The sequence below is a fragment of the Osmerus eperlanus genome, chromosome 21 (genome assembly GCF_963692335.1).
Source record: "Osmerus eperlanus chromosome 21, fOsmEpe2.1, whole genome shotgun sequence".
Lineage (NCBI taxonomy): Eukaryota > Metazoa > Chordata > Actinopteri > Osmeriformes > Osmeridae > Osmerus > Osmerus eperlanus.
The window spans coordinates 5,245,276-5,268,474 of NC_085038.1; the positions used below are offsets into that span (position 1 = coordinate 5,245,276).

At 47.1% G+C, this 23,199-nt stretch overlaps 1 protein-coding gene across 3 annotated transcripts; it reads right to left on the reverse strand.

The window, feature by feature from the left end:
• Window positions 1-157: 157 nt before the first annotated feature.
• acvr2ab (activin A receptor type 2Ab) lies at window positions 158-22,472 on the reverse strand. 3 transcript variants are annotated; one of them, XM_062446917.1, is made up of 11 exons: window positions 21,225-22,472; window positions 12,881-13,088; window positions 11,864-12,012; window positions 11,242-11,396; window positions 5,907-6,050; window positions 5,532-5,675; window positions 4,957-5,102; window positions 4,420-4,534; window positions 4,074-4,212; window positions 2,364-2,494; window positions 158-2,221 (listed from the first exon to the last, which is right to left on the reverse strand). In XM_062446917.1, the coding sequence occupies exons 1-11, from the start codon at window positions 21,277-21,279 to the stop codon at window positions 2,027-2,029; spliced, it is 1,581 nt and encodes a 526-aa protein (XP_062302901.1). In that variant the 5' UTR covers window positions 21,280-22,472; the 3' UTR covers window positions 158-2,026. The 3 variants fall into 3 exon arrangements, with proteins under 3 accessions (XP_062302901.1, XP_062302903.1, XP_062302902.1); XM_062446919.1 differs by having other exon boundaries at window positions 11,903-12,009; window positions 21,225-22,471; XM_062446918.1 differs by having other exon boundaries at window positions 11,903-12,012; window positions 21,225-22,471.
• Between the last annotated feature and the right edge of the window lie 727 nt (window positions 22,473-23,199).

Below are 23,199 nucleotides of genomic sequence, written 5' to 3' on the forward strand. Positions count from 1 at the left end.
AAAGCCTTTTGATGTCACCTTCCCTCATCGCCTGCTCAACACCTCCAGGAAAGGATCTGAGAGACTTTTGAGGTCCGCCTGACGCCTCTTTATTCATGTTGTAATTACTTGAGATTGTTGGCCTACCAACAATGCCCTTATGTGCTATTGCTGTGAGCTACAGTGTTCCAATCTGCATGGTTATTCTCATTACCTTCCATCCGCCATCTCATCCGATAAGCACGTCTTCCTAACACATTCAGTAAGATCTTGCCTCGCACTGTCATCCAGTGAGGTAAAGGAATCGTTGTGTATTATTTGAATTGGCACCTGCCCTCCATTCCCCTAAGATCATGACAAGGTCAATGTTTTAATAAAAATGCTACAGATCGGTGACAATTTTGCACCTGCAGCAGTGCCGAAGTATACACACTGCACCTGCACTTGTTGCATATACAGGTTCAAACTACTGTAACTTAGAAAAGCATAGTATTGTTGGATCCCTGAACATTGTTGTGGTATCTGTTAAAAGACAAAGTGTGAGGTGAGATTTCAAATGTGACCGCACCAGTGTCAATGCTACTCAGACGAAAAACTGAGCCGCTCAAGCCTATAATGGAACACATTCACAAATAAACCCCACGGGGACTTTCGAACGTCCCGTCGCCCAGTATCCATTGCAGTAATGTGGCATAGGAATGGCACTTGGCATGAGTGTGAGAGAGAGAGGCCCCCCCACCTGGAAAGCAGGGGAGAGGCCACTGGATAGATGAAAGCTTCCTGAGGTGCGTCTCAAGAGACATCACAACAGACCTTGCACAGGCCAAGTGAAACCACCCAGAACAGAATACAGATGTCTTACCATGTGACCGTATGGATCGAAGCGCAGCTAAATGTACAGGTGTCACAGCTCATACAAGAGGATACGTATACCAAAACGATAACTGAAAAAGGCATGCTCACATCATTAGATGGACTACTCTGTAGACACAGCAAATCATAATAGGTAAGTGCTTTTTAAATAAATACTTTCAAATAATATCACTGGTAAGGGGCTAACAGTGTAAAAAAAGAAAGAAAATTCTAAAACCAAGTGCAAAGGAAGAGAAAGTTAAAAAGGAGAAATCAGCAATAAAAGGCAGAAACACTGGTGTGTATGTATGGCCATATTTCTCTTGGCATACGTCTTCAGAAATGCTGCAAGTGGGAGTGCCATGAGTCAGATCCCTTGACAAAGTTCTATACCAAACCAAAATCATCTGAATAGTAATGTGGATTGTTTGCGTTAACGAGAGCAGATGTGAAACTGAGGTATACCTTGTTAAGGGAGGTTCATGGTTTTCATAGTAGTAATGCTTCTAAATGTACACCCCCGCCCCCCCCCCCCCCTCCAAAAAAAAAACCTACAAACTAAAAAAAAGAACCCCAACTTGATACCATGTTTTTCTGTTGATATATGTACAGCAGCATTACACTAAACATTCAGAAGCTGTTTCTTATTGGCATTAAATTAGTAAGTCATATAAACACAAACAATTGTGTTGAAAACAAGTTGCCCTTTTTATACTGAAATGAACTGAGCTGGGAGATTTATTCTCTTCTTTTCATATAAAAACAAGATCCAGTCCGTCTCATATTATATTTATATATATATATACACATATATAGATATGGATCTATCCATATATATACATATATAATATAAATATGAAGAAAAATACCTGACAAAAGTTTGATTTGAATGACCGCATCCTTTTGCCCAGCACAGCTGCTGTGTGTCTGTTGAGGGACCTGGCTTAGGGTGGGTCTCAGAAGAGTCCATCAGTGGATCTCCAGGCACACATGTTACTACAACGTCAATAGAAACTAGTGTGGGAGGGCCCGGGTCTTCCTGAATGAGAGTAGTGGCCCGCACTAAAACACACCACGCCACGCCAGTCTGCGGCTGGTGGCGGCTTACCAACCAGGGTTAGCCACAGTCACGTCCGTTTAGTTTTTCTTTTTAGCGGGAGGGGGGAGTGGGAGAGACAGTGTCTGACGCAGCCAATCATAAGCTGGACTCTTTGGGCGGGAGGTCCACGTTGGTGACCATGGTGACCACCGTGACGATCTCCTCCGGGGCGATGACGTTGGTCTGCCGCTGCACCTGGATGACGCGCTCCTCCACGCAGCCGGCCGAGAGGCGGGCCTCCGCCTCGTGATCCCAGCACTCCTCGATGGTCTCGCACAGCAAGGACAGGCCCTGCAGGGCCACAGAGAGAGACAAGCACACGTCTGAGAAGCTATACTGGGAACAAACATTTTCGTGTGTATTAGTTTACGATTGGCTGGACATGTTGTGGTTGCGTGTGCTAGCGCGAGTGGCGCCCCCCCCCCCCCCTCACCGCGTGTTTCTGCCAGCACTCTCGGAGGACGGGCCGCAGCTTCTTGTGGACCACCACGTCCTGCATGTCCTCCAGGGACGGGTGCTGGCCCACCTCCTCCTCGAAGGGCAGCATGTACTCGTCCACCGGGCCTGCAAACACAGAACCAGTCAGCCACGCACGAGGTCCGATCACACACACACACACACACACACTCACGTCAGACGACCACACAGCGAGGGGCGAGAGAGAAACGAACGCCGGACGTACACACACACACAACCGCACACCGACCCACGGACAAAGTGTTGAAAAAGAGCGAGGACCTCAGGGGATCCGATTCAGCCATGTAAGTGTTCTGACAATTTGCGTTCTGCACGGCGTCAGCTTTGTTCCTGGGTCATTGATCCCCACGCTGCAGGCGGCACACAAGGCCAGCAGGTCTCTCTCTCCCTGGCACCCGGCCCGCTCAGACCCCATTAGGGACTGTAAGTCGCTCTGGATAAGAGCGTCTGCTAAATGACTTAATGTAATGTAATGTATCGAGAACCGGTTCTTATTAAGAACCGGTTCCTTGGAATCGTTAGCAAAATTCCTTAACGATTCTGTTAACGATTCTCTGTGCCGTTGCGCATGCGCAAACTTTTATAGTTTATTCAGACAGACTGCAGCAAACTTGGCAACTAGGAAGAAACGTTCTAAAGTTTGGTTGTATTTCACATGACAAAATGACAACAATGCCACTTGTAACGTGTGTAAAAAGTCTATTTCGTCGAAGGGAGGAAATACTACAAATATGAAGAAGCATTTGAACACACAGCATGGAATGAAGTTACTGGAACGTCATGTGTTCGATGCATGCAGCAGCGCAGCTAACGTTCGCGCTTCATCTCTACCTATCTAGGTAGAGCTAAACTGCTCAAAAGTGATCACAACCACTTGTTACTGTGTGAAGCAATTTGCCTTTATTGTGTGGAGTCGATCTAGTTATCTTCTGTCCCGTCGTTTGAAGCATACATTTTAGCTCCGGCATTTGTCTCCCATTAGTATTGATCTTATTGATCATGTCACGTTATCTGGGCAGCGTGTGTTATCAGCAAACGTTCGCGTGTCCCATTATTAAACTCAGCATATCGATTTTTAATCCATTATTAAACTTAGCATTTTAATTGTTTAACCTTTTAATAGTCCTGTTAAATGTGCCTGAAAACGCCTAAACAAAATACCCAAAGTACATTGAAAGCTGTTGTTGAACCATTTGGGGTACATGCATGTAAATGGTCTCTTTTGAAAGGTGACACTGAAGTTATTTCCCCTGTTGTTAGGACCCCAGTAAGTCCTACTGGTGTTGAGTAATAGAAGCTTGAACACAAGGAAACTGAAAGTTTCTATCTCCGACTAGATTTTGTTTTGAAAACAGAGGCCTGAAGAGGCCTAGAGGTGGTAGGTATTAGCTCATTTCAGAGCCAGTCAAAGCCAGTTTGAGAAATTCCTTTAGAACGAGTGTGTGTGTGGGGGGGTGCAGGACGCACAGAGTTGTAGAGGGGAGAATCGATAAGAGAATCGATTAGGAATCGAATCGATAAGCAGGAATTGATAAGGAGTCGGAATCGTTAATCTTATCAATACGCATCCCTAGACCCCATACCACCCAGCTAGGCATGGCGCGATTCATGAGCAATACACGGGGCCACGCAACAACAACGATGGGGGGGGGGGGCCTCCTCTCACCGTCTGCGGCCGTGCAGCGTGCCGCCAGCTCCCAGAGCACCAGGCCCATGGCATACATGTCTATCCTGAGGAAGGAGTCCCTCTGGAAGTTGATGGCCCCCTCCAGCACCTCAGGAGCCATGTAGCGCCTAGTCCCCACCTGGACAAGCACAGGAGGGCACGGGTTACACGTTTACACACGCATCAGTGCTGAAACGTGTTTACAGTGCAAACGGTCTCTAAGCCTGATAAGAAGTTCAGGTGATAACTTGATAGTTGGAAGCTGGCTCTGAGTATTTTCACAATAACTATTAATAGCTTTTTTTTTTCTTTTTTTTTTTTACCAACTGTCACCAGCCGAGCTCACCTGCCCGTGGGTGTCTCCGGCAGATTTCCCCGCCTCAAACTTGAGGGCCAGGCCGAAGTCTGCTATGCAGGCCGTCAGGTTGGTCTTCAGCAGCACGTTCTTGCTCTTCATGTCCCTGTGGTCGTGAGAGGAGACATGAAGGAGAGTTGCAGAGAGGGGGAAATCGAGCAGGACGGAGCGAGGAGCTAGTCTCGAGCGTACTCGAGGGGGGGGCTGTGTGGGGAGAGCGTTTGCATGCATGGATGCTGACAGGAAGGGGGGGGGGGTGACGTAATCATTCACAGTGAAGGAGTGCTAATTCTCATTAGCAGGAGTGCTGGCAGCGGCACAGAGGGGTTCTTCAGGGAAATGCCCCTCTCCTGAGACGGCACTAAATAACGCCCTTCAATCCAGCCAGGGGAACGGGGGGGCTGTGACAGGCAGACAGGCAGCTGGCAGAGTCAGACAGGCCTGGCATGAGGAGGAGGACGAGGTGGCGGTGCTGAGGGGGGAGAGCCCTGTGTAGGCCCGGGGCAGGGCCAGACAATGGGAGCCCACCTGTGCGCTATGGCTGGCTTGTGTCCGTCCTTCAGACCGGGGATGTCCTCGTGGAGATAGGCCAGGCCCCGCGCCAAGGTCTGGGCGATGTGGCACAGCTCGTTCCAGGACACCACGTTGGCCTTCAAATAATCAGTCAGCGAGCCCTGTTCAGGCACAGAGGAAATGATGCAGTCATTTAAACAACGTCTCCCCTACTGCCGTCTTAATTCCACCGCATTTTAAGTGGTTGTAGTGTCACAGAGTTACCACCAGAGGGCGTTCCAGACCTGTGGAACATCACTGACAGCCTCCCGTTCGAGCAGTGCGTGAATGAGATAACAGCAGGCAGCCCTAAAAGTAGTCTTCTTAAAAGACAGGCAACCAAAAGCTCGGCCCTGTGTGTAAAGTCGCACTAACGACTGCTTGTACAATACACCGCAAAAGAGACCGTTCCAAATATATCTGACTGACCGAGTTGATAACTTTACAGTAGTGTTGTCAGTACAGTTGACACATTATCCTGTTTAGCGGTGCCACGTTTTAACAGCCCTGACAACGACAGAGAAGGGCGGGCGGGCGGGCGACACCAGTACCTTGTCATGGTAGGCCGTGATGAGCCATAGCTCCATGTCCATGTGGTTGCCCCTCTTCTCCACGCCGATGAAGTGCAGCAGGTTCTCCTGTTTCATGCCGCTCAGGGTGTAGATCTCATACTCGTTCTGCCACGACAGCTTGTCCTGGCACGCCGCCCGCAAAAACAACACACACGTTTTACCTCAACGCAACCCACACCGGCTGCAGTGGGGGATCACTACACAGATGAGAGGGGGGAGGGGGAAAACAACTAAAAAGGACACACAATTGAGTATCGGGTGCCGAAACGAACGCCGGTGTTGTGAGGGGCTCCGTTTACAAGCTCGTTCCGGGTCGGAAACAAAAGAGCTTCGCTGGCGCCGTTTGACCGATACCTGAACGGGGAAGATCTTGACGGCCACGTGGTCGTTGAGCAGCTGGGCCTTCCACACGCAGCCGAAGCGCCCCCTGGCTTTGATCTCGATCAGCTGCAGGGGCTTCTGTCCCAGGACGGGGGAGGGCGGGGTGGTCCCTGGGTCCTGGGGAGGGAAGCGGGACAGACGCTCGTTACCCGGGCCTCAGTCCGCGTCGCTGAGCCCACATGCACCCTCCGCCAACGGGGGCGTTAGCCAGCGCCACTAAAAAGCGCTACGCTAAAGTGACGAGGGTACAAAAGTTCCATCTGAAGTGACTGTATGAGGTCGAAGGCAACTGGTGCTTACATTTGCTTTGCACAGGAGTCCAGGAGAAGGGCACACTCCAACCCTGACCAGAACGTAACTACAGCTGTAGCAATAGGAGGGCTTGACAGACAGGGTCTACGCCGTCAACAACTCATCCGATCTAGACCAGGTAGCACTGGGGTTATATTGACTTAACTGTACAAGCTGAGCTATACGCGAGCGTCAGCGAAATCAAAAGCAGACGGATCGGATCAACGATGGACTGTATATTTGAGCGTCGTTGCCAGGTAGGACTGGGCATGTTTGGCAGCGTTTGGCGAGTCAAAGAGGCTACATTTAGCGTTACCAAACCCACGTGGACGTCAGATGAGCGGAGGGCCGCGCAGACAGTATTACACATCCACACTCGATCTGGTAGACTAAAAACAAGGAGGGCGTGGCTGCAAGGAGGGATACAGTCCCGTGTATTTTTATGTGGCCGCGCTGGCTACAGGAGGAGCAACCCGATCCCGGTCGCCCGACGGGTCAAGCCTCAACTCTGCGGTGGCTTAAGGCCGGACGCTCTCATAAAAACAAAGTGAGAGGCAAGTGTTCCAAATATAAAAGTGGGTGAAGTCGGCTGGTGCCCTGGATTAAACTAATCATTTCCACGTGTGACTTTCAGGCGAAGATAAACACAGAGAGCATAGAGGGAGCAGAGAGAGAGATGAAGAGAGAGCGAGCATCAGGAGCATGAATGGTTTCTGTATGTTGGTCCGACCCAGCAATGTCATGTTGCGCCGATAACCAAATGGTTCAATGCCCACTCGAGGGCTCAGCCAGTGGAGGGGATGGAGGACTAGAGGGATGGAGTGATGGGAGGGAGGGAGGGGGGGACTAACGTCCCAAGTCTAGGGGAATGCTAGGATAGACAGTCGTCGTAAACAACAGGCGGCATTCTGACATTGACCAGGGTCACGGTGAAGTAAACAAAAAACAAAAAATCACGTTTTAATTTACCCCAAAGTCTCTATTCCAATACATGTCGTAAAGATGGCATTAGAAATGATATTCCTTTTTAATGGACACGTGTACCTGGGGGTGTACTAAAACGGTAGATGTAACTGTCATCTCCAGTTTACGATGTGTCCTTAGAAGGAGATGGGAACAATGTTGCAGTATTTTACGGGCTATATTGAATTTAAGGGTTATGAGTCTTGGCAGGCCGATGGTGAGGACTATGCGGAGGGGACGCATTCACAGCGAAGGACAATGTTTACACGAGGGCTTTCTGACCTAAAAGTGCGACGAGGACAGTGCGACGAGGAGAGAAGCCATTTTGACACCCGCAGGACAGTGCAAGGTGGCCGACCTCGAGCCCATCCTGTGGTCGGTCCGGCTCTGTCAGAGGGTGAAGGGCTGCATCGATGACAGAGACATACCTGCGGGCTGAAGCCAACTCTGTTTAACCAGAAGCTGCCGCCGACTTTCTAGGAATTGAATCGGCCTTGAAAATGAACAAACATTTCCATTGGAATGACGGGACAACGACTGAAATAGACACTGAATTTGGCTTTGTTTCCACCAGTGTGGAGGCCCCTTGCTATCTCCTGGAGAGGAGGAGAAGACTGACCCTGAGGGAGCGAGGGGACAGGGGAGGGATGGTGATAGCTGGCTTGGTTTCCATCTGCGGCAGCATTGTTCTGAAGCCCATCCATCATTCCGGCCTGTGATCTGTGTACAGGCGGGGGAAGGGGGATTGGGGCAGTGAGTGTCATCAGATCCGTGGCTGTGATCACGGGGCTGACACTCAATGGGGCGCATTACACTTTGTCAGCAGACCAGGGGAAATGAAAAAATATCTGTCGCCTGTCACTTGCACCCCACACCACCATCCTGCACCCAACACCCTCATCCCCAATCAGTCTCCTTCAGCTTTGCTTCGGAAGTCCATCCATTTAAAAAGGTAGGCGGACTATGAAATGGCTGCATCTCTCATCAGTAAGGCCCCTTTGTGTAAACTGTGTGCACACTGACGTGGTATGACTTCACTCAGTAGGCTAGAGCTCCCCATTCATAAACAGCACACACAAGCCTTCAGAGGTCTATAGCTAGCAAACAAATATCAAAGGGTGCAGAATCTCAATTTCAATATGTTTGCAATGACTAGTGATTATATTGAACATGTCACATTTACTGACATAAACAACGTCCTCTTTTTCAATGGACAAGGTGAAAGTCCCAGACACAGGCTATTTCTAGACTAGCTACTGACACCTCTCTAACCCATCTGTCAACACAAGCTGTACAATACAGAACTACATACTGTAGTTGAGCAAACTCCATTTCCCAGAGTGCATTACACCAGACATAACTGCAGAAGACAATCACAGATAGGTTTCCATGCTCATACACAGTGCATTCAATGACAGCTTTCCTTTAATCCATGCATTTGGTTCTTTGTAGTTTGCATTTTTCACAAGGGTTAGACATCCATCATGCAAAAAATAAATATTTAATAAAAAATATATCTATAATTAAAGAAACAAATACATATTCATACTGAGCATAATATAGCATTTGCTTGTAAACAAAAATAAAGAAAAAAATATATATATGAAAAAAAACATGTGAGGGGTAAAAATGGCTAAAACGCACTGAAAAAAAAACGTTTAAATTCAATTGAACTTATCTTACCTCCATCATTATATGAAAGGCGTGCTAGTTAAGAGGGGGCAAAGGAGGCAAAGAGTAGTTATTGTTTTTGAGGGTGAAATGGCTGCAGATAGTGCAGTGTTTCTCGAAGGGAGGGAAGGGGGGGGGGAGGGGGGTGATCGATGACTCTGGTTAGGGAGAGATTTCTCTCTCCTCTCCTCCCCGTCTCCCTAGCAGAGAGAGAGAGAGAGCACTGGGTTTCTGTGTGCTCGAGAACGGAATCAATTCCTGCTCAATTCCTCGCACTGGCACGTGAGAAATGGAGCCCCGATGACAAATACGTGGGCCGGGGGGCCGGCGCGGCGACCCTCGACGTCACGGGATGACGCGCGGAGCCGCGGTGGAGACGCTGGAGAACGCGGCGGCTTGCTTCCAGAGGCGCTCGGCCCTCTCTACCGAGAACCAGGAAGACGCCGCGCACGTGTTCGGCCCATGGCTGTTACCCAACACGCACCGGCAGAGTTGGGTGTCTGAGGTGACTGGATACTGGTGAGGTGACTGCTGTAGGTATGATGCTGCCTCCAAAACAGGATTCTGAACAGCGCCGCGAGGTTAACATTTCTATCGCCTCGTGGGTAATCTGTCGTCCATCCCATAATCTACCCCCCCCCCCCCCGCCCCCACCCATCTCAAAACTCAGAACAACACCGTATTAAGTGTTTGCCTTTCTAAAGGCTCATCAATAATGCACAAGGCGGCCCCTGGCTCAGGTTCCATACAGCAGGAGCAGGGCTAGATGCTAGGCAGGTCTGGACCTGCATGAGCTGATCTGTTCGAACTAGCCCCCAAGGGCACATTGACACATCGAAACATTGTATGGAGGTCCTCGGTGCTTGAGATAGATACATTGCAGAGAGGTCAGCCGAAAACCAAATAGAATGACCCCGGGCACAACGTCCATCCCTGCATCACAAGTACACGCATGTCTGCTCAACACAAGGACAGAATCTCAATGGCTAGTCAGCCCCTCCGCCACAAATGAGCAGTGCACCGACGGCGGGTTCACGCATTCTATAGTTGCCATGGCGATGTAGCCATTTCAATAAACTGTTAAGTCTTTGTGTGATGCCGGCAGGCAAAGCGGTGCATCCTGAGAGCTGAAGGCTCTTATGTAAAGAGGAGAGAGGCTACTTCAAACGGAGGCGGACGCCCTTCCCCTCAAGGATCAACAGGGTGCGTTTGTTTTGCTGAGGCCTGCTCCCCATGTTGAAAAAAAACAGCACTGGGGGTAAAAAATAAAATACAAATAAAACATTTAGGGCAGCGGTACCAAATCTGACACAGTGGTTAAGAGTAAAAGTGGGCGAGATGGGCTGGTGTCAGAGATCACCTGCACGTGGGCTGTCAGGGCCGCTGCTCCGGGGAGATGCATTATTAATTAAACACTGAATGTCCTCAGGGCCTGCCTCCAAACTGGCTTTTTATATCTCCGCAGCTCAACCTGTGGCAGAATGCGAGCGAGGGAGACCTATGGAGGCCTGTGCAGAGAAGTGTGTGCGCAAGAGGGAGGGAAAGATGGCGAGAGCGGAAAAAAAAGAAAACGGCATTATTTATTGGATCTTCCCTTATTTTTCCTTCCTTCTTGGGATTGAAGTGGAGCAGGGGATCTAGACCTCACATGAATACATGACAGCATATAGCGCGTGTGTGTGTGTGTGTGTGTGTGTGTGTGTGTGTGTGTAACGAAGCATAAACCCACTTGCACCCCTTGACCTTAAACATGTATATGAACATGTCCACCAAATTTCATCAAAGTGTGTGTGTGTGTGTGTGACCTTTCTGTGCACCGCGCCCCAGAAATAGATCACAAAAAGAGGGAGGCGGGAGGTCAGGACGCGGAGTTCTGCACGGAAAATAAGCTACCAGCCAACCCTGGGCTTTCTTCACCAAAGCACGGCAAAGGGCAGATAGCAGAGTAGGAGTATTTTGGTGACCTTTGTGACCATTGAACTAGGCTTTAGAAAAACTCCAAAACCTCATGTTCCCACCTTTGTTCTGGCTTTTTTTGTTTTTGTTTTTTTTACAGAGATATGAAAGAATATAAACGGCATATAGGGCACAACTCACACTCCTGCACACGGAGACTGCAAATGAAAAAGGACGGATTGATCGAGAGACCTGAGAAGGGAGAAGGCATCTCTTGACGGAGCTAAAGTTAGCAGTCGGACTCGGAAGAGGGGTCGGCAGAGAAGAGCAGGATCATTTAATTCAACCTCAACCAGTGTTTCTCAACATCTGCCTGTATTCTACAAAGCCAAGATGAGTAGGCGTCATCACAGATGGGCCCATCCGTTGATGTACACACAACCAATGGGTGTGTGTGTGTGAGAGTGTGGGGGGGATTCAGACATACCTGGGTGGGCACCAGGACGGGTGGGTACGCCAGCTTGTGATGGCGGTACATCCAGAAGGAGAGAAGAATGATGGCTGTGATCGCCATGATGGGCACCAGAGAGTAGAGGAGGGTGTTAAACAGCTGAGGCTTCGGGGTATACGGGTTGGAGGTTGCTGGGGCCAAGAAAAGAGGAGAAAAAGGGAGGGAAGTATTAAGATATGAAAGCTTGAAACTACATTTTTATGGTCTCCGACCATATAGAACTTGAGTAACTTGAAATACTAATCAGTTAAAACGGTTATACTATTGCTCTGCATTGTAGAACATGCAATTCTAAAATGAAGAGTGATGGTTGTAACTTCCTCCATCAAAGACAGCAATCAACAGCCAAAAATAACTGCCCCAAAGAGCCCCTTGACCCAAAAACGAGTCATTCAGCCATGTAGTCCAGCCCCCTTACCCCCCACCCAGATACATGGGAGGCCACATTGGATTTTGCCAGGCTGCCAGTGTTAACAGAACCACAGCTCTGCACAGACCTCGGTTACTGCTGTGGTTTTCAGGTTGTTGGAGGGTTGCTGGTGTGTGTCTAACTGGGTCGTGGACGGGGCCGACAGCCCCGGTGACCAGAGGAACTTACTCTGCACCGTCTGAGTGTCGGGGCTGTAGAGGAACTTACTCTGCACCGTCTGAGTGTCGGGGCTGTAGAGGAACTTCTCATTGCACATGTTCCCTTCACAGCAGCAGAAAAACACATCCGGGTTGCCCTTCCTCTCCACACACTCGCTGCTGTGGGACACAAAGAGGACACACACACACACATCACTATCACATACAAGCTGAGTGCAGGCAACCAAACACTGATCTGGGCTCTCTAGGGAGGAGGACTGGGCCTACAGTTCACAGGAGGCAAAATAGATTTGATATGTGTTACAGTGCAGGGCCTAAAATGACCCATAAACATACAGGACATTCATGATTCAAATGGTTAGTGGAGTCAACAAGGACGGGGCAGTAGCGACTAGATGGACACGACAGTAAGAGCCCTCTGCCTCTGGCATTCGATTATTTGACATTTGCAAGACTCTACGGACTGCAGTACGTGCCAGCACTAAAGCTCTACTGGCTAGGATGTTAAGTAGTTTCATTCAGGTCAAATGTTTTGGGGGCATCTAGAATGTTCTTTAGCACGCGCGTCATTAGCTAGCCGATACAATTACAGGAGAGACTCCGGCTCTGTCCCCTGTTCCTTCCGAATTGGCAAAGATAGGACAGATCATATACTGTAAACAAATGAGTTGGCATTCGCCTGGGCCACTGTGTAAGATGAACCTTCAATGGGCAGAGAGACAGTCAGGGAGGTTCCAGTAGACTGCTTGGCCTAAAGGGTTAGAACAGTGTGCGTTTAGCCTGGACCTTTCTTTACGCCCATAAATGTGTTTATATCAAAACACCACGGAACATCAACAACTTCTGAATGCTCAGAAAACATTGTACTTGGAAGAAATAGCCACTTCTAGCCTTTCACAACTATATAAATCAAAGCTCTCAAGTCTTCATTCCCCCACATCCTGCTCCATCCTCTTGTTCCAGGGCGGGGGGGGGGGGGGGGGGGGGAGACAGCCGCAGCTCCTAGCTGTGGGCCTGCCGGGCCTACCTGTCGTAGCAGTTGACGTCATCCAGCCAGCAGCCCTGCTTGAGGATCTCCACGGAGCCGGAGACGTTCATCCAGGTGGCGAAGCAGTGGAGCCTCTTGTCCTTCTCACCGTAGCATGGCTCTATGCCGCTGCGGTTGGTCCGCTCCTTCTCCCAGCTGGAGTTGAAGTAGACGCACTCCTGGGTCTCAGAGCGCCCCAGGATGGCGCCTGCACGGCGGGGAGAGCGGGTGAGAGAGTTCGGGTCAGAGGACGTTCAGAGTAAACGAAACGTTTTTATGGCTGAAAACAAAATGCAACCAGGCTGGAAAGTCATGACCTAGGTTAGCAAGTCGTTAACAGATTGCCTTGGTTGTTGTAGGGAGAACCCTGCTGTACTGTATTGTCAAGTGGGAACTAGGGAACCATGTGTGAAATAGGACTATTTTGAATGCCTGGAAATGAGCTTTAAGTAACAAAGTCGTCCGTCCCCCCTCCATCCACCATACTCCTTCAAAAAGAAAATAGAAAGGAAAAAAACTAAACTTACCATGTCTTACTTGTCACTGCCTATTACTAAAGCATGAATGGATGCAGGGCAAGCCAAACTGAAACATGCCTTTTCAAACGCTGCTTGTGTAACAGGCTAACTTTAGCAATGTCATGTATTTTTCAGCAGGATTCTGAATCTGTCAGGATTAAGTCAAAAATAAAACGCAGCTAAAGGTAAACAAGGCTTAGAGCCCGGGTCTAGCTGCAGCAGGGTTATTTCAAACACAAACACTGGCCTGCTACAACACAGAAACTGGTCTAGGCAATCGGGTTAAACCTTACCAATGCTCCTACCTAGACCTACAGGCTACTAGTCATGAAATGAGGCAATCACGCATCTCAGCATACCAATTTCCTGGGCAATGTTATATTCCCTCCTGTCCTACCCTCTTTCCCCATCTTTTTTCTCAACTTCCCCATACATGATGCCCCCCCTCATCTTGCCCCCCAACCATGGCCTTGGATGGCCAAGGCAGGGCCATCCAAGCTCCTCCTCGCTCCAAGTTCTCCCTCTGGAGCTAAGAACAGCTCTGGCTCGTGGCCTCCTAAACTATGTTCTGCGGCCCTGGCCTGGTCCTGTCCACCTGGCAGCCTGCCATCTCTAGTATCCCACAGTCCAGATGAGCGCACTGGCCGCATCGCTGCCTGTGGAGCCAGGAGAACCAGTTTCCCCTCCAGCATCGAGGGGCCTGTCGAGCCAGGAGAACCAGTTTCCCCTCCAGCATCGAGGGGCCAAAGGTAGAGCCCAAGGCCAGATGGTGCAGAGTGACCCCCCATATCGACCCTGGGCTCCATGTGAACAAAGCTCAAAGTATTGTTTAAGGAAACTAAACAACCTGCCTGAATGCACTATTATGTTTAACAAGCCATCTTAGTTGGAATGGTAGAGGGATTTAGTTTTGTTTGTTACTGAATCAATCTTCTGACTCAGTTGTCTTTTCCTAGAATCTACTAACGACAGTGAGTGCATAGCCAACGCAATGACTGTGCCAAGCAGATACAATGCCTTAAGAGCACATTCCCACCCACGTACAGCAACAAGTCAGGCTAGGCCACAGAATGACCCTTTGTTGCAGCACATTCCATGAAGTCTGAAAACGTCAAACCGGACGGCATGTTTGTTTGCAGAAAGGAACATTTTTTGAGACTTGGAAACTTCCTGGATACTGAAGGAGTATGAGTAAACAAAACAAAAAAACAGCGCTGAAAGAATAGAATAGCAAAAAATATGAGCCTTCGAATGTAGGCCGGTCTGACAAATACACGTAGTGTTTCTTGGACTTCCATGAAGTGGTCACAATCATTTAAGAAACATCTTACGGTTGGTAGACCTCGAATGTGATGTGGTGTAGTGGTTAACCAGAATAAGAACGTTAGAGGAAGTGTTTACAGAAACAGAAACATTCCTGACCACAGCTTGAGAAGCACCGGCAGCCTGTGTGAAGCTGCTGATCCCTTTCTGGAAGGATCCATCATGTTAAGATAACAACACACAATGTAGGAGGATCTCTGGTTACAAAGCAGTAGGAAGTATAGCTAGCACAAATGTTAACTCAACCGTCTACTATGTAGCTGACTGCACAGGCGGCCGACAGCAAGTCTATACGTACAGTAAGGGAAACAAGGAGGCAATCATTCTGGACCAATACAGCAGAGTTAGCTTAAGTGGGACATTGGCTACAATTCAAGCTGAGGTACAGTTGTGAATTTGCCAAAGGACAACATCTCCACTCAGTTCGGTTCAAGTCAATGCTGTAGCTGTTTGGACTGACTGGAATTTGAGCATAGTGTATCCACTGACTGGCTGCTGGAGTATGTGGCAAAAGTCAGGGCTTGGCACTCCCTCCAGTGCCCCTGCGGGCCACAAGCTACGCTGCTAACTCCTTCTGTCTGCCAGCCAAAGGTGACGTTGGGAGAAGGTAACCATGGAAGCCTGAGCATTACTGGAGCTGGAGAACTCTGCTGGCAATAAGACGGACAGGTCTCCAAATGGATGGGGAGGGAGGGAGAGAGGCAGGTCCTTTCAAAATGTAAATCCTGATGGGAGAATATACTTCAACTCCAGTACTGTCATCTGGGTTTTCAGACAGGCATTCCAGCAAAGTAGAAAAGCGTAGTAATATCAAACAGAACAGTGTGGCTTTATTTATGGAAAGGAATCTCAGGAATCGGCAGACTTGCAACGCTAACCTGACAGAAGGAACTGACAACAGCGAAGACCGAAACTACAGGCCAGCGAAATAAAAGGATTCCGTAACCGTGGCTGCACAATAACACAGACTTTGGAAATATTTCCTCACTCTGTCAGTCTATTTTCTAAATGTTCTGGTGGACTGGCCTTTAGGTAACCTACCCTCAGGCAAACCAGCTTGTTTAGGGAAACAGCACAGGAAATCAACAGCAAGGAATTCATCTCAACAGCCCTAGAGCTATCTCGAGGTAACTGAAGAGTGGTCACTGACCAAGTCCCTGGACAGCCTGGCTTGCTGAATGGAGAACCTGAATGAGCTCTCATTTTACACAAATCATTCAGCTGTTATGCTTCTGGCAGATATCTCACGGGAGCTGGCTGGCTAGTTTGCCTTCATCTGCCAAAGGACTACATTTGGACAATCTAGATTCCAGTTGTTTCCCTGTGACCTCCTCCTACCTCAAGCAGGTGTTTGGGGGTCATTAACAATGACGACAGGAAACCCTGATGTGTCTCACTCCAGACTACAACTGAACATTGCTCTCTTCACCATGTCCATACATCTGCACATAGGCAGGTTCCAAACCATCTCTTCTACTCCGAGATCTACACCGAAGCCCTAGAGTCTATGTTTTCAAGATGACATGACACCTAGTCATGTGATTATTATTATTATTCGATTTTTTTTCTCACTTTTTCCCGCTCAGAAAAGTGGAATCATAACATCACTGGTAATATATTCTGTAGCTGGAGAGCTGAAGATAGGCCACTTCACCAAATCGGCGGTTGAACCTGCAGACCTGGCCGGCCTGTACTTGACTCAGTTCCCCTCGTTTGTGGTGCAGCCCTTTAAGGCGTACCAGGCAATCCTCTCTCCACACTACAGCACACCTTCACGGGCTCTTCAACCATCCTGTATGAAGAGCCATGGAAAATCACTGGGGCTGCTTCTTTGTGCTGTAAAGGAGCAGTGTATGGCTGGGACTGCTGCAGTGTTGGGTTGCTGCTGACTATCAGCCAGCTTGCATTACTTGTGCAGAGAGTAGACTGCGGGCTGAATCGTGTGTGCGCTGCAACACACAGATTCCCTGTGCAGCGCACCGGGCTTGAGTTACAGTTATATAATGTAGGGTACAGTATGGGTGCTACTGTATGCCACCGGGGCACAAAGCCTTCGCTGCCTGGGGTAGGCTTAATCACTGTTCCTGTGACAGGCTGAGGGATGCTGCTCTTCTACAGTAAGCTAGGAGTGCTTATGGTCAAATTACAAGCAGCCACAGATCTCTCGTGATGGCTCACAAAAGAATAATCAGCGACGGCTTGTGCACACACTGCACCGTAAACAAAGGCCTTCTGCTCTCTTGGAACCCCTGTTTATCTACAAGTTCCATGTAACACCGTCCGTGACAGCAAAACCACATCCTTTAGTGGCGGAATGAATGCTGAATCGTGGTGCCAGATATAGGCTCGGCCTATGAGCAGGAGAATTGCGTTAGCTTGATCTGACTCAGCCGTGACAGGGGGCGGCGGGGTAGGTTAGCTGGTCACAAAGGCTGCAGTCTTTCCATACAGGCATTAAAACTACCAAACTCAGCAACAGTATCCAATCCCTTAATCCCCACTGGAATGTCCGACAGCCGATTGGTCTCCACCTCAATTAGGCTATACTGCTGATGGCCGGCTGTTAATGCTGCCCCAGGCTGAGCATTTGGGCTCCCACTGAACCGTCCACTGTACTGTACAGTTCGCCCATGTGCCACATTCCAGGGCTTGCACCCTAATAGGCTACAAACCAGCCTGTGAGCATAGTGTTCTTGTAGATACAAGAAAGAAAAATAGAAAAAAAAAGAACACATTTTAAACACAGGGGGGGGGGCTTGACCCACTTGCAAAATTATCTGGAATTATCTGGAGGAGGTTGGGATACTAAAATACTTGAAGGGATGAGAAACACTTAAGTGACTGGAATGCTTTAACCCTCGTGCTGCCTTCGGGTCACATGACCCAAAGGTTCACAACGAACCATCGTTGTGTTTACCCAATTTCACCCAATACAAAAACAAATAAAAATAATTTTCTTTTAACCATTGCAATGTGGGGGGTCTGAGACAGCCCGACAGTTAAAAGAAAATGCTTCACTTTGTTTTTGTATGAGGTAAATTTGTCGCAATACGACAGTGGGTCACAATGACTGATGGGTCAGAATGACCCGAAGATAACACAAGGGTTAAACAAATCACTGACTAAAAACCACTGCAGCTCAACTAAGACAACTGTGAGAGAATAGTGAGGTTATGCCACCAGGATGAACACGCTCTCTCAAATGCAGCCCCTGGTCCCTGGTCCCTTTCTGGTTCTCTAGAGCAGTCAATAAACAAAAAATCCACAGGCCAGATACTAATGGTAATACCCTACAGTATCAATCCCTTCTGTAATAACTTACTGTAACCCTCCTGACTGACCACATTTTGATCGTAACAGAAAAAGATCCATTAAAACAATGTACTATACAGGCCACATACAGGCTAGCCTACAATTTTCGCTTTGTGCTTTGGGTAACAGAAATGACTAAATATATTTCAGAAAATTCAGTTAGAACAACAACATGCAAAAAAGCCGCAAAGAGCCTAAAGACACCTGAAAAAAGAACAAGATACATTTCCTGTTATTGCCTAATCAAGGATCAAAGCCAGGCCATTGCACAGCCAGTCTGTCTAGACTGCAGGCCTCTGAAGCATATCAAGCAACATCTGCATGATGCATTTATTACACTAGAGGCCTGCTGGGTCCTCACACTAGGCTACAACCTATGACATGTCCAAGAGTTCAGTTGCAGAGCACAGGAAACCCCTTTTCTAATGGTTAAAGCCTTGCTTAAACGAGCCCATCACATTGTTTGCTTTATTACTAGATCAATATTAGGCTAATAAATGGGGATTTCTGGTGTCTCTACCAAGTAATGCATATCAAACCACCCCCGCACGGCAGTGAATAAACTCTTGCAACACTTTAATGGCAGGACACATCTGTGTTTGATATGCAATCAGAGTTGCGTAGCAATGTTTTGTGTCATCACCGAATCATAAGCAGAATCATCATCCTAATCATCACCTTGGAGGCCAACTTTGACAATATGCATTGCAGTTGTCATGGCAATGGTGTTAACTCCCCAATGTGTGTTGTCACATTGCGTTATTGTTTACGTGTTGGTGATGTTTGAAGGTGACTTGACAATACAGGACATGAAGATTTGCTACAAAGATGTATCTCTGCCCGCTGCTACAGTAGGCTACCTTTAACAAGTCCTAATGAAGGATAACACTGTATATCTACACACTTCGATGTCCAACATTTACATTACATCTATTTAATCCCTGCCAGGGAATTCACATTTAATCTGCCCCCTGACTCAAATAACAGTCTGTTTGACATTCTGCTAGAGTTATGCAATATGGTAGTTTGTGAAATCCAACTGGGAAAGAAAATATAATACAGAAAGGGGCCATAGTCTGTAGATGGAAGGGAATTTTTCACATTATCCATCTGTCACTAAGGTCCAACACTAACAGGCAGGTCTACATGGCAGCTTGCATTCAGTGTAGGGCTTCTACCGCAAGAACAGAAATATCTCATGTATGGAACTGGATATGTTTGAATCCCTGAGAGGGTGTATAACTTTGGTCACAATGTTCCCCGAGGCAACACATTCTGCTTATGGTGACAATAGACAGGAAATGCATGGACTGGAGCTCTCAGGCCCAATGGGAAAGGAGTCTTGTCATGATAAACACACCTGAGCTTTTGGAGCCTACTGCATTATTCAAGCAGGAGTTATTTGGAAAAACTGGGACACAGCATCGGGCTACATGCCAACTTCTGTACCTATCAGGAAACAGCTAAATATTGCACCTGAGAGTTTAGTCTAGTGCTTGAAGGAGAGAAATGGACTTTGGCCACAAAACGTAAGCTCTCATAAATCATAACCAAAAAAAATAAACTTTACAAACAAATATAAACACACTGAAAAGAGAAATGCAAATTCGAACAATATACACTTTCCAAGTCTTCTCCATCCTCTCAATGTATGAATTTCTCACATCCAAACCCTAAATCCAATGTTACCTCAACCTAAATGCAATGAATGAGCCTGTGTCCTTTTGGGCTTCAGGTTGAAACTGACAGCATGATGAGAGTCTACAGGCCTGAGAAAGAACAAACATGGAAAAAGAGTTGCAGCAGCTACTGTGGTTGTAGCTGTTTATCATCCACAAAGAAAACAGACCAGTTCAGACTAAAAAAATCACTCCAGTTACAAAGATTGAGCTACTAATAGGCCCTAGACCGACAGAGACCATCTTATCACCAGATAAGGGTTAGGGTAACCCATTCCAAAGATGACCCTTTACGCCTCCAAAACCATTCACTATCATGTAAACTGGAAGGTCTACATTGAGAGTCTGATCTTGATGTGAAAAGGCATTCAAACAAACTGAAAGTGAAAATCATGGACAACCCCATGTGGGGTTGTCCATGATTGGGGTGTGGGGTTCAGCGTACTAGGTAGGCATACTTACTAAGAACAATACCAGGTCTGTGATTTAGGATTAATAATGAACTTTACTGAAGGATTTATTGAAGCAAACAGTGACCTTTCTACATTTTGTGCAGAGGATTTGCTGGGCTAGACCTACTTTACCCTCAGCATATGGCTGTGTAACCTCTTTAGCTTTGTTTAAAAGAGGATCAATCTATGTGTGGACCTTTGTCCAATTTAAGGGCCTAACACCATTAGATTACTGACCAGTACAGGATAGGCTACACAATGGACTTTATAATACATTATTACTAAGATACTCAACCCAGTGTCCACAGAGTCTTGGCTGTATGCCCCTTCTCAACAATACCCCTGGACAATTAAAAAATATTTTACAAAAGTACTGTATGGGAGACAAAGTATAACTTTAGACTACAACCACAATTGGGTGATGTAGACTGCAATAGGGTTAGGGCATGGAGAAGAGCAACACCCGATTCCTCATGAAGCTTATTTAACCATAAGAGCTTACAGATATGTAGGCTAGTACTTACATTTGCTTTCTACATGCCTGAAAAGATTTGACAATTACATAATAGGTTTGTTCTGACTGAGCAGGGAAATATTTGCAGACCATGAACATAAGACCAAATATAGCCTAAATCAAGGACAACTGGTATTTATGACAACTTCACATGCCAGTGACAAGGACAAGGTGCATCCTTTGATAATGCCTACTCATCAAACCTGGGAATACAAATAACCAACCAACTTTTAGGGCTTTAAAAAATAAAATTATACATTATGCAGGGTTAGCATATTCATCAAGGACACCAGTGCACATAGTAGCTTGTAACCCTGGTCTGTGTCTTTACAATTAAGAAAGTGACGATTTATTGACCGGACGGTTGCTGACCACTGATATCTCAAACTCAATGAAAATGTCAATTCAAAGCATTCAATCGACTCACTTTAAGACACCACAGCTATACCAAACCATTGCACTACAGAATGTCTGCTACTGATAATAGACAAAGACAGACACCAGCATATCGAGCAATCTAGCAGGCTTTCCACAATCCACACCCACCTGAGGAACACGAGACGAGGAAAACGGCGAACGCCAGCTTGGTAGCAGCTACCATTTTCCATCCAAATGTAATCCTTTGATTTCGAGGAAATCACAAAGCTACAAATGTTGCTCCTCCGCCGAGTTTTGTGAATGTCTGGACAAAAACACAAACATCGCTACTGGACTGCTAACCTAGTATGTCAACATAGTCAGTGCAGTGTGTTATTGACACTGACAGCCTCCAGTTGGCAGTTGAAGTACTGTAGCTTTGCCCGAGTCCTCAGAAAATATCCCCGATGCCAGCTATGTCGCGGCAACCAGCAAGAGCTAGTACAGTAATATGTCCAGGGAATTCGAGTCCAAATGTGCAATATATCCAAACGTGGTTTACTAAGGGTGGCAGTTGTGTGCGTAACGTTAGATTCAATGTCACAAGATTACTGAAGCGAGCTAGCTACTGACTTGTTGACTCGACTCGTGGAAACACCGATCGCGGACTGGAAGCCTGGACGTTAACTCCATTCATCAGTCATTGAACAATGTTGAAAGCACGAGCCGTCAAACTTGGCCAACTAACACGCTAGTTTAGTTATTACCTAGATACGCCAATGGGTGTGTAATGTGTAAAGCTATAGTGTTACATGGGCGATATTGTTCGATGACCGAATTCAATTTAACCTCTCACAGACCCGCATAAAAACAATTGCCATAGCTTTGGCTAGCTACACTCGTTTGGGATGTTGTACTTCAATGATAAGCAGCTTGCTATGCGGCTACTTTACGCGAAAGCTCCTCTTGTAAAGCTTTGACTGAGAAGGCAAGCGCTGTGTTGATGGAACTTCTTGCATAACGTCGATTGTGCATTAGCATACGAGAATATCTGCAATTAAATATGTTCCAAACAGACACGAGTCTTTCTGTAGAGTTCCATTCCACAGGCGAAGTTCCACTTTTGTTCTGTGATCAGCGACGCAAGTTGTCACTGTCAGCTGTCAACCTCTTTCGGATGAGGCGTCCTCACGTGTAATGTTACCTACCGATATTATGGTATACCATATATCTAGGTTAGATTTTCCCCGGTACACCCGACAGCTAAAAAAACTTATGTTAGAAGGTAGCTACACGTTAACACCTCAGACTGTTATCATTTGACATGACAAGACAGGTGCTTTCTCCGAGTGAAGCATGTGAAAAATGTTTGCAAACGTATCCTCTGGCTTTTAGAAGCTCCCTGGCTGAAAAAACCGCATTTAGTTTCAACTCAATATGGCGTTTCTGAGGATTGTTTACCTTTAGTTCCTTTTTGCCCCTCCCACAAGTATGTAGCCTAATCGCATGCAAGTTTGACTGACTGTCTGCATGGCAAATGGAAACCGACAAACTAGTTTACAGCAGAACAATGATAGGATGACGACCAATCACATAAAACAAGAGTCGGACGTTTTCGTTGTGGTGTAAATTAAAGAATCTTTGCATAACCACCAATTAGAATTAGTGATGAGCATCGTTATCCGTCTTAAATTGAAATTCACAACGAGGAATAGTGTACAGTAGCTTCTATGCAGCATGACACAGTTACCTTTCCTTTCTTGCCTAAGCAGTGTAGGAGATTCATTTATGCCAATGGTTCCAAGGTGAAGCAGTGATTAAAGACTGATCAACAGTACATTTTCCTTACAAAGCAGTGGACACGCTGTTGGGATTGTTGATATGCTCAATATCCATCTCGCTCTGGATAAGAGCGTCGGCTAAATGACTAAATGTATCCATGCAGCACATGCTTTTGACTGTTTTTTTAAAAGAACAACTAAGACTGACCGGTTGTCATATGTCAACAATTTCAGTAAGTAATTGTTTTCAGGCAAATGTGCCCTTGTGGCCCATTTGATTTGTTTTATTTTGTGAAAATGTACCACCACAGAAGTAAATAGGCCCCACTAGACTACACATGGGCACATTTGGTTTTGTAATACAGTAGTATATTACTCTTACC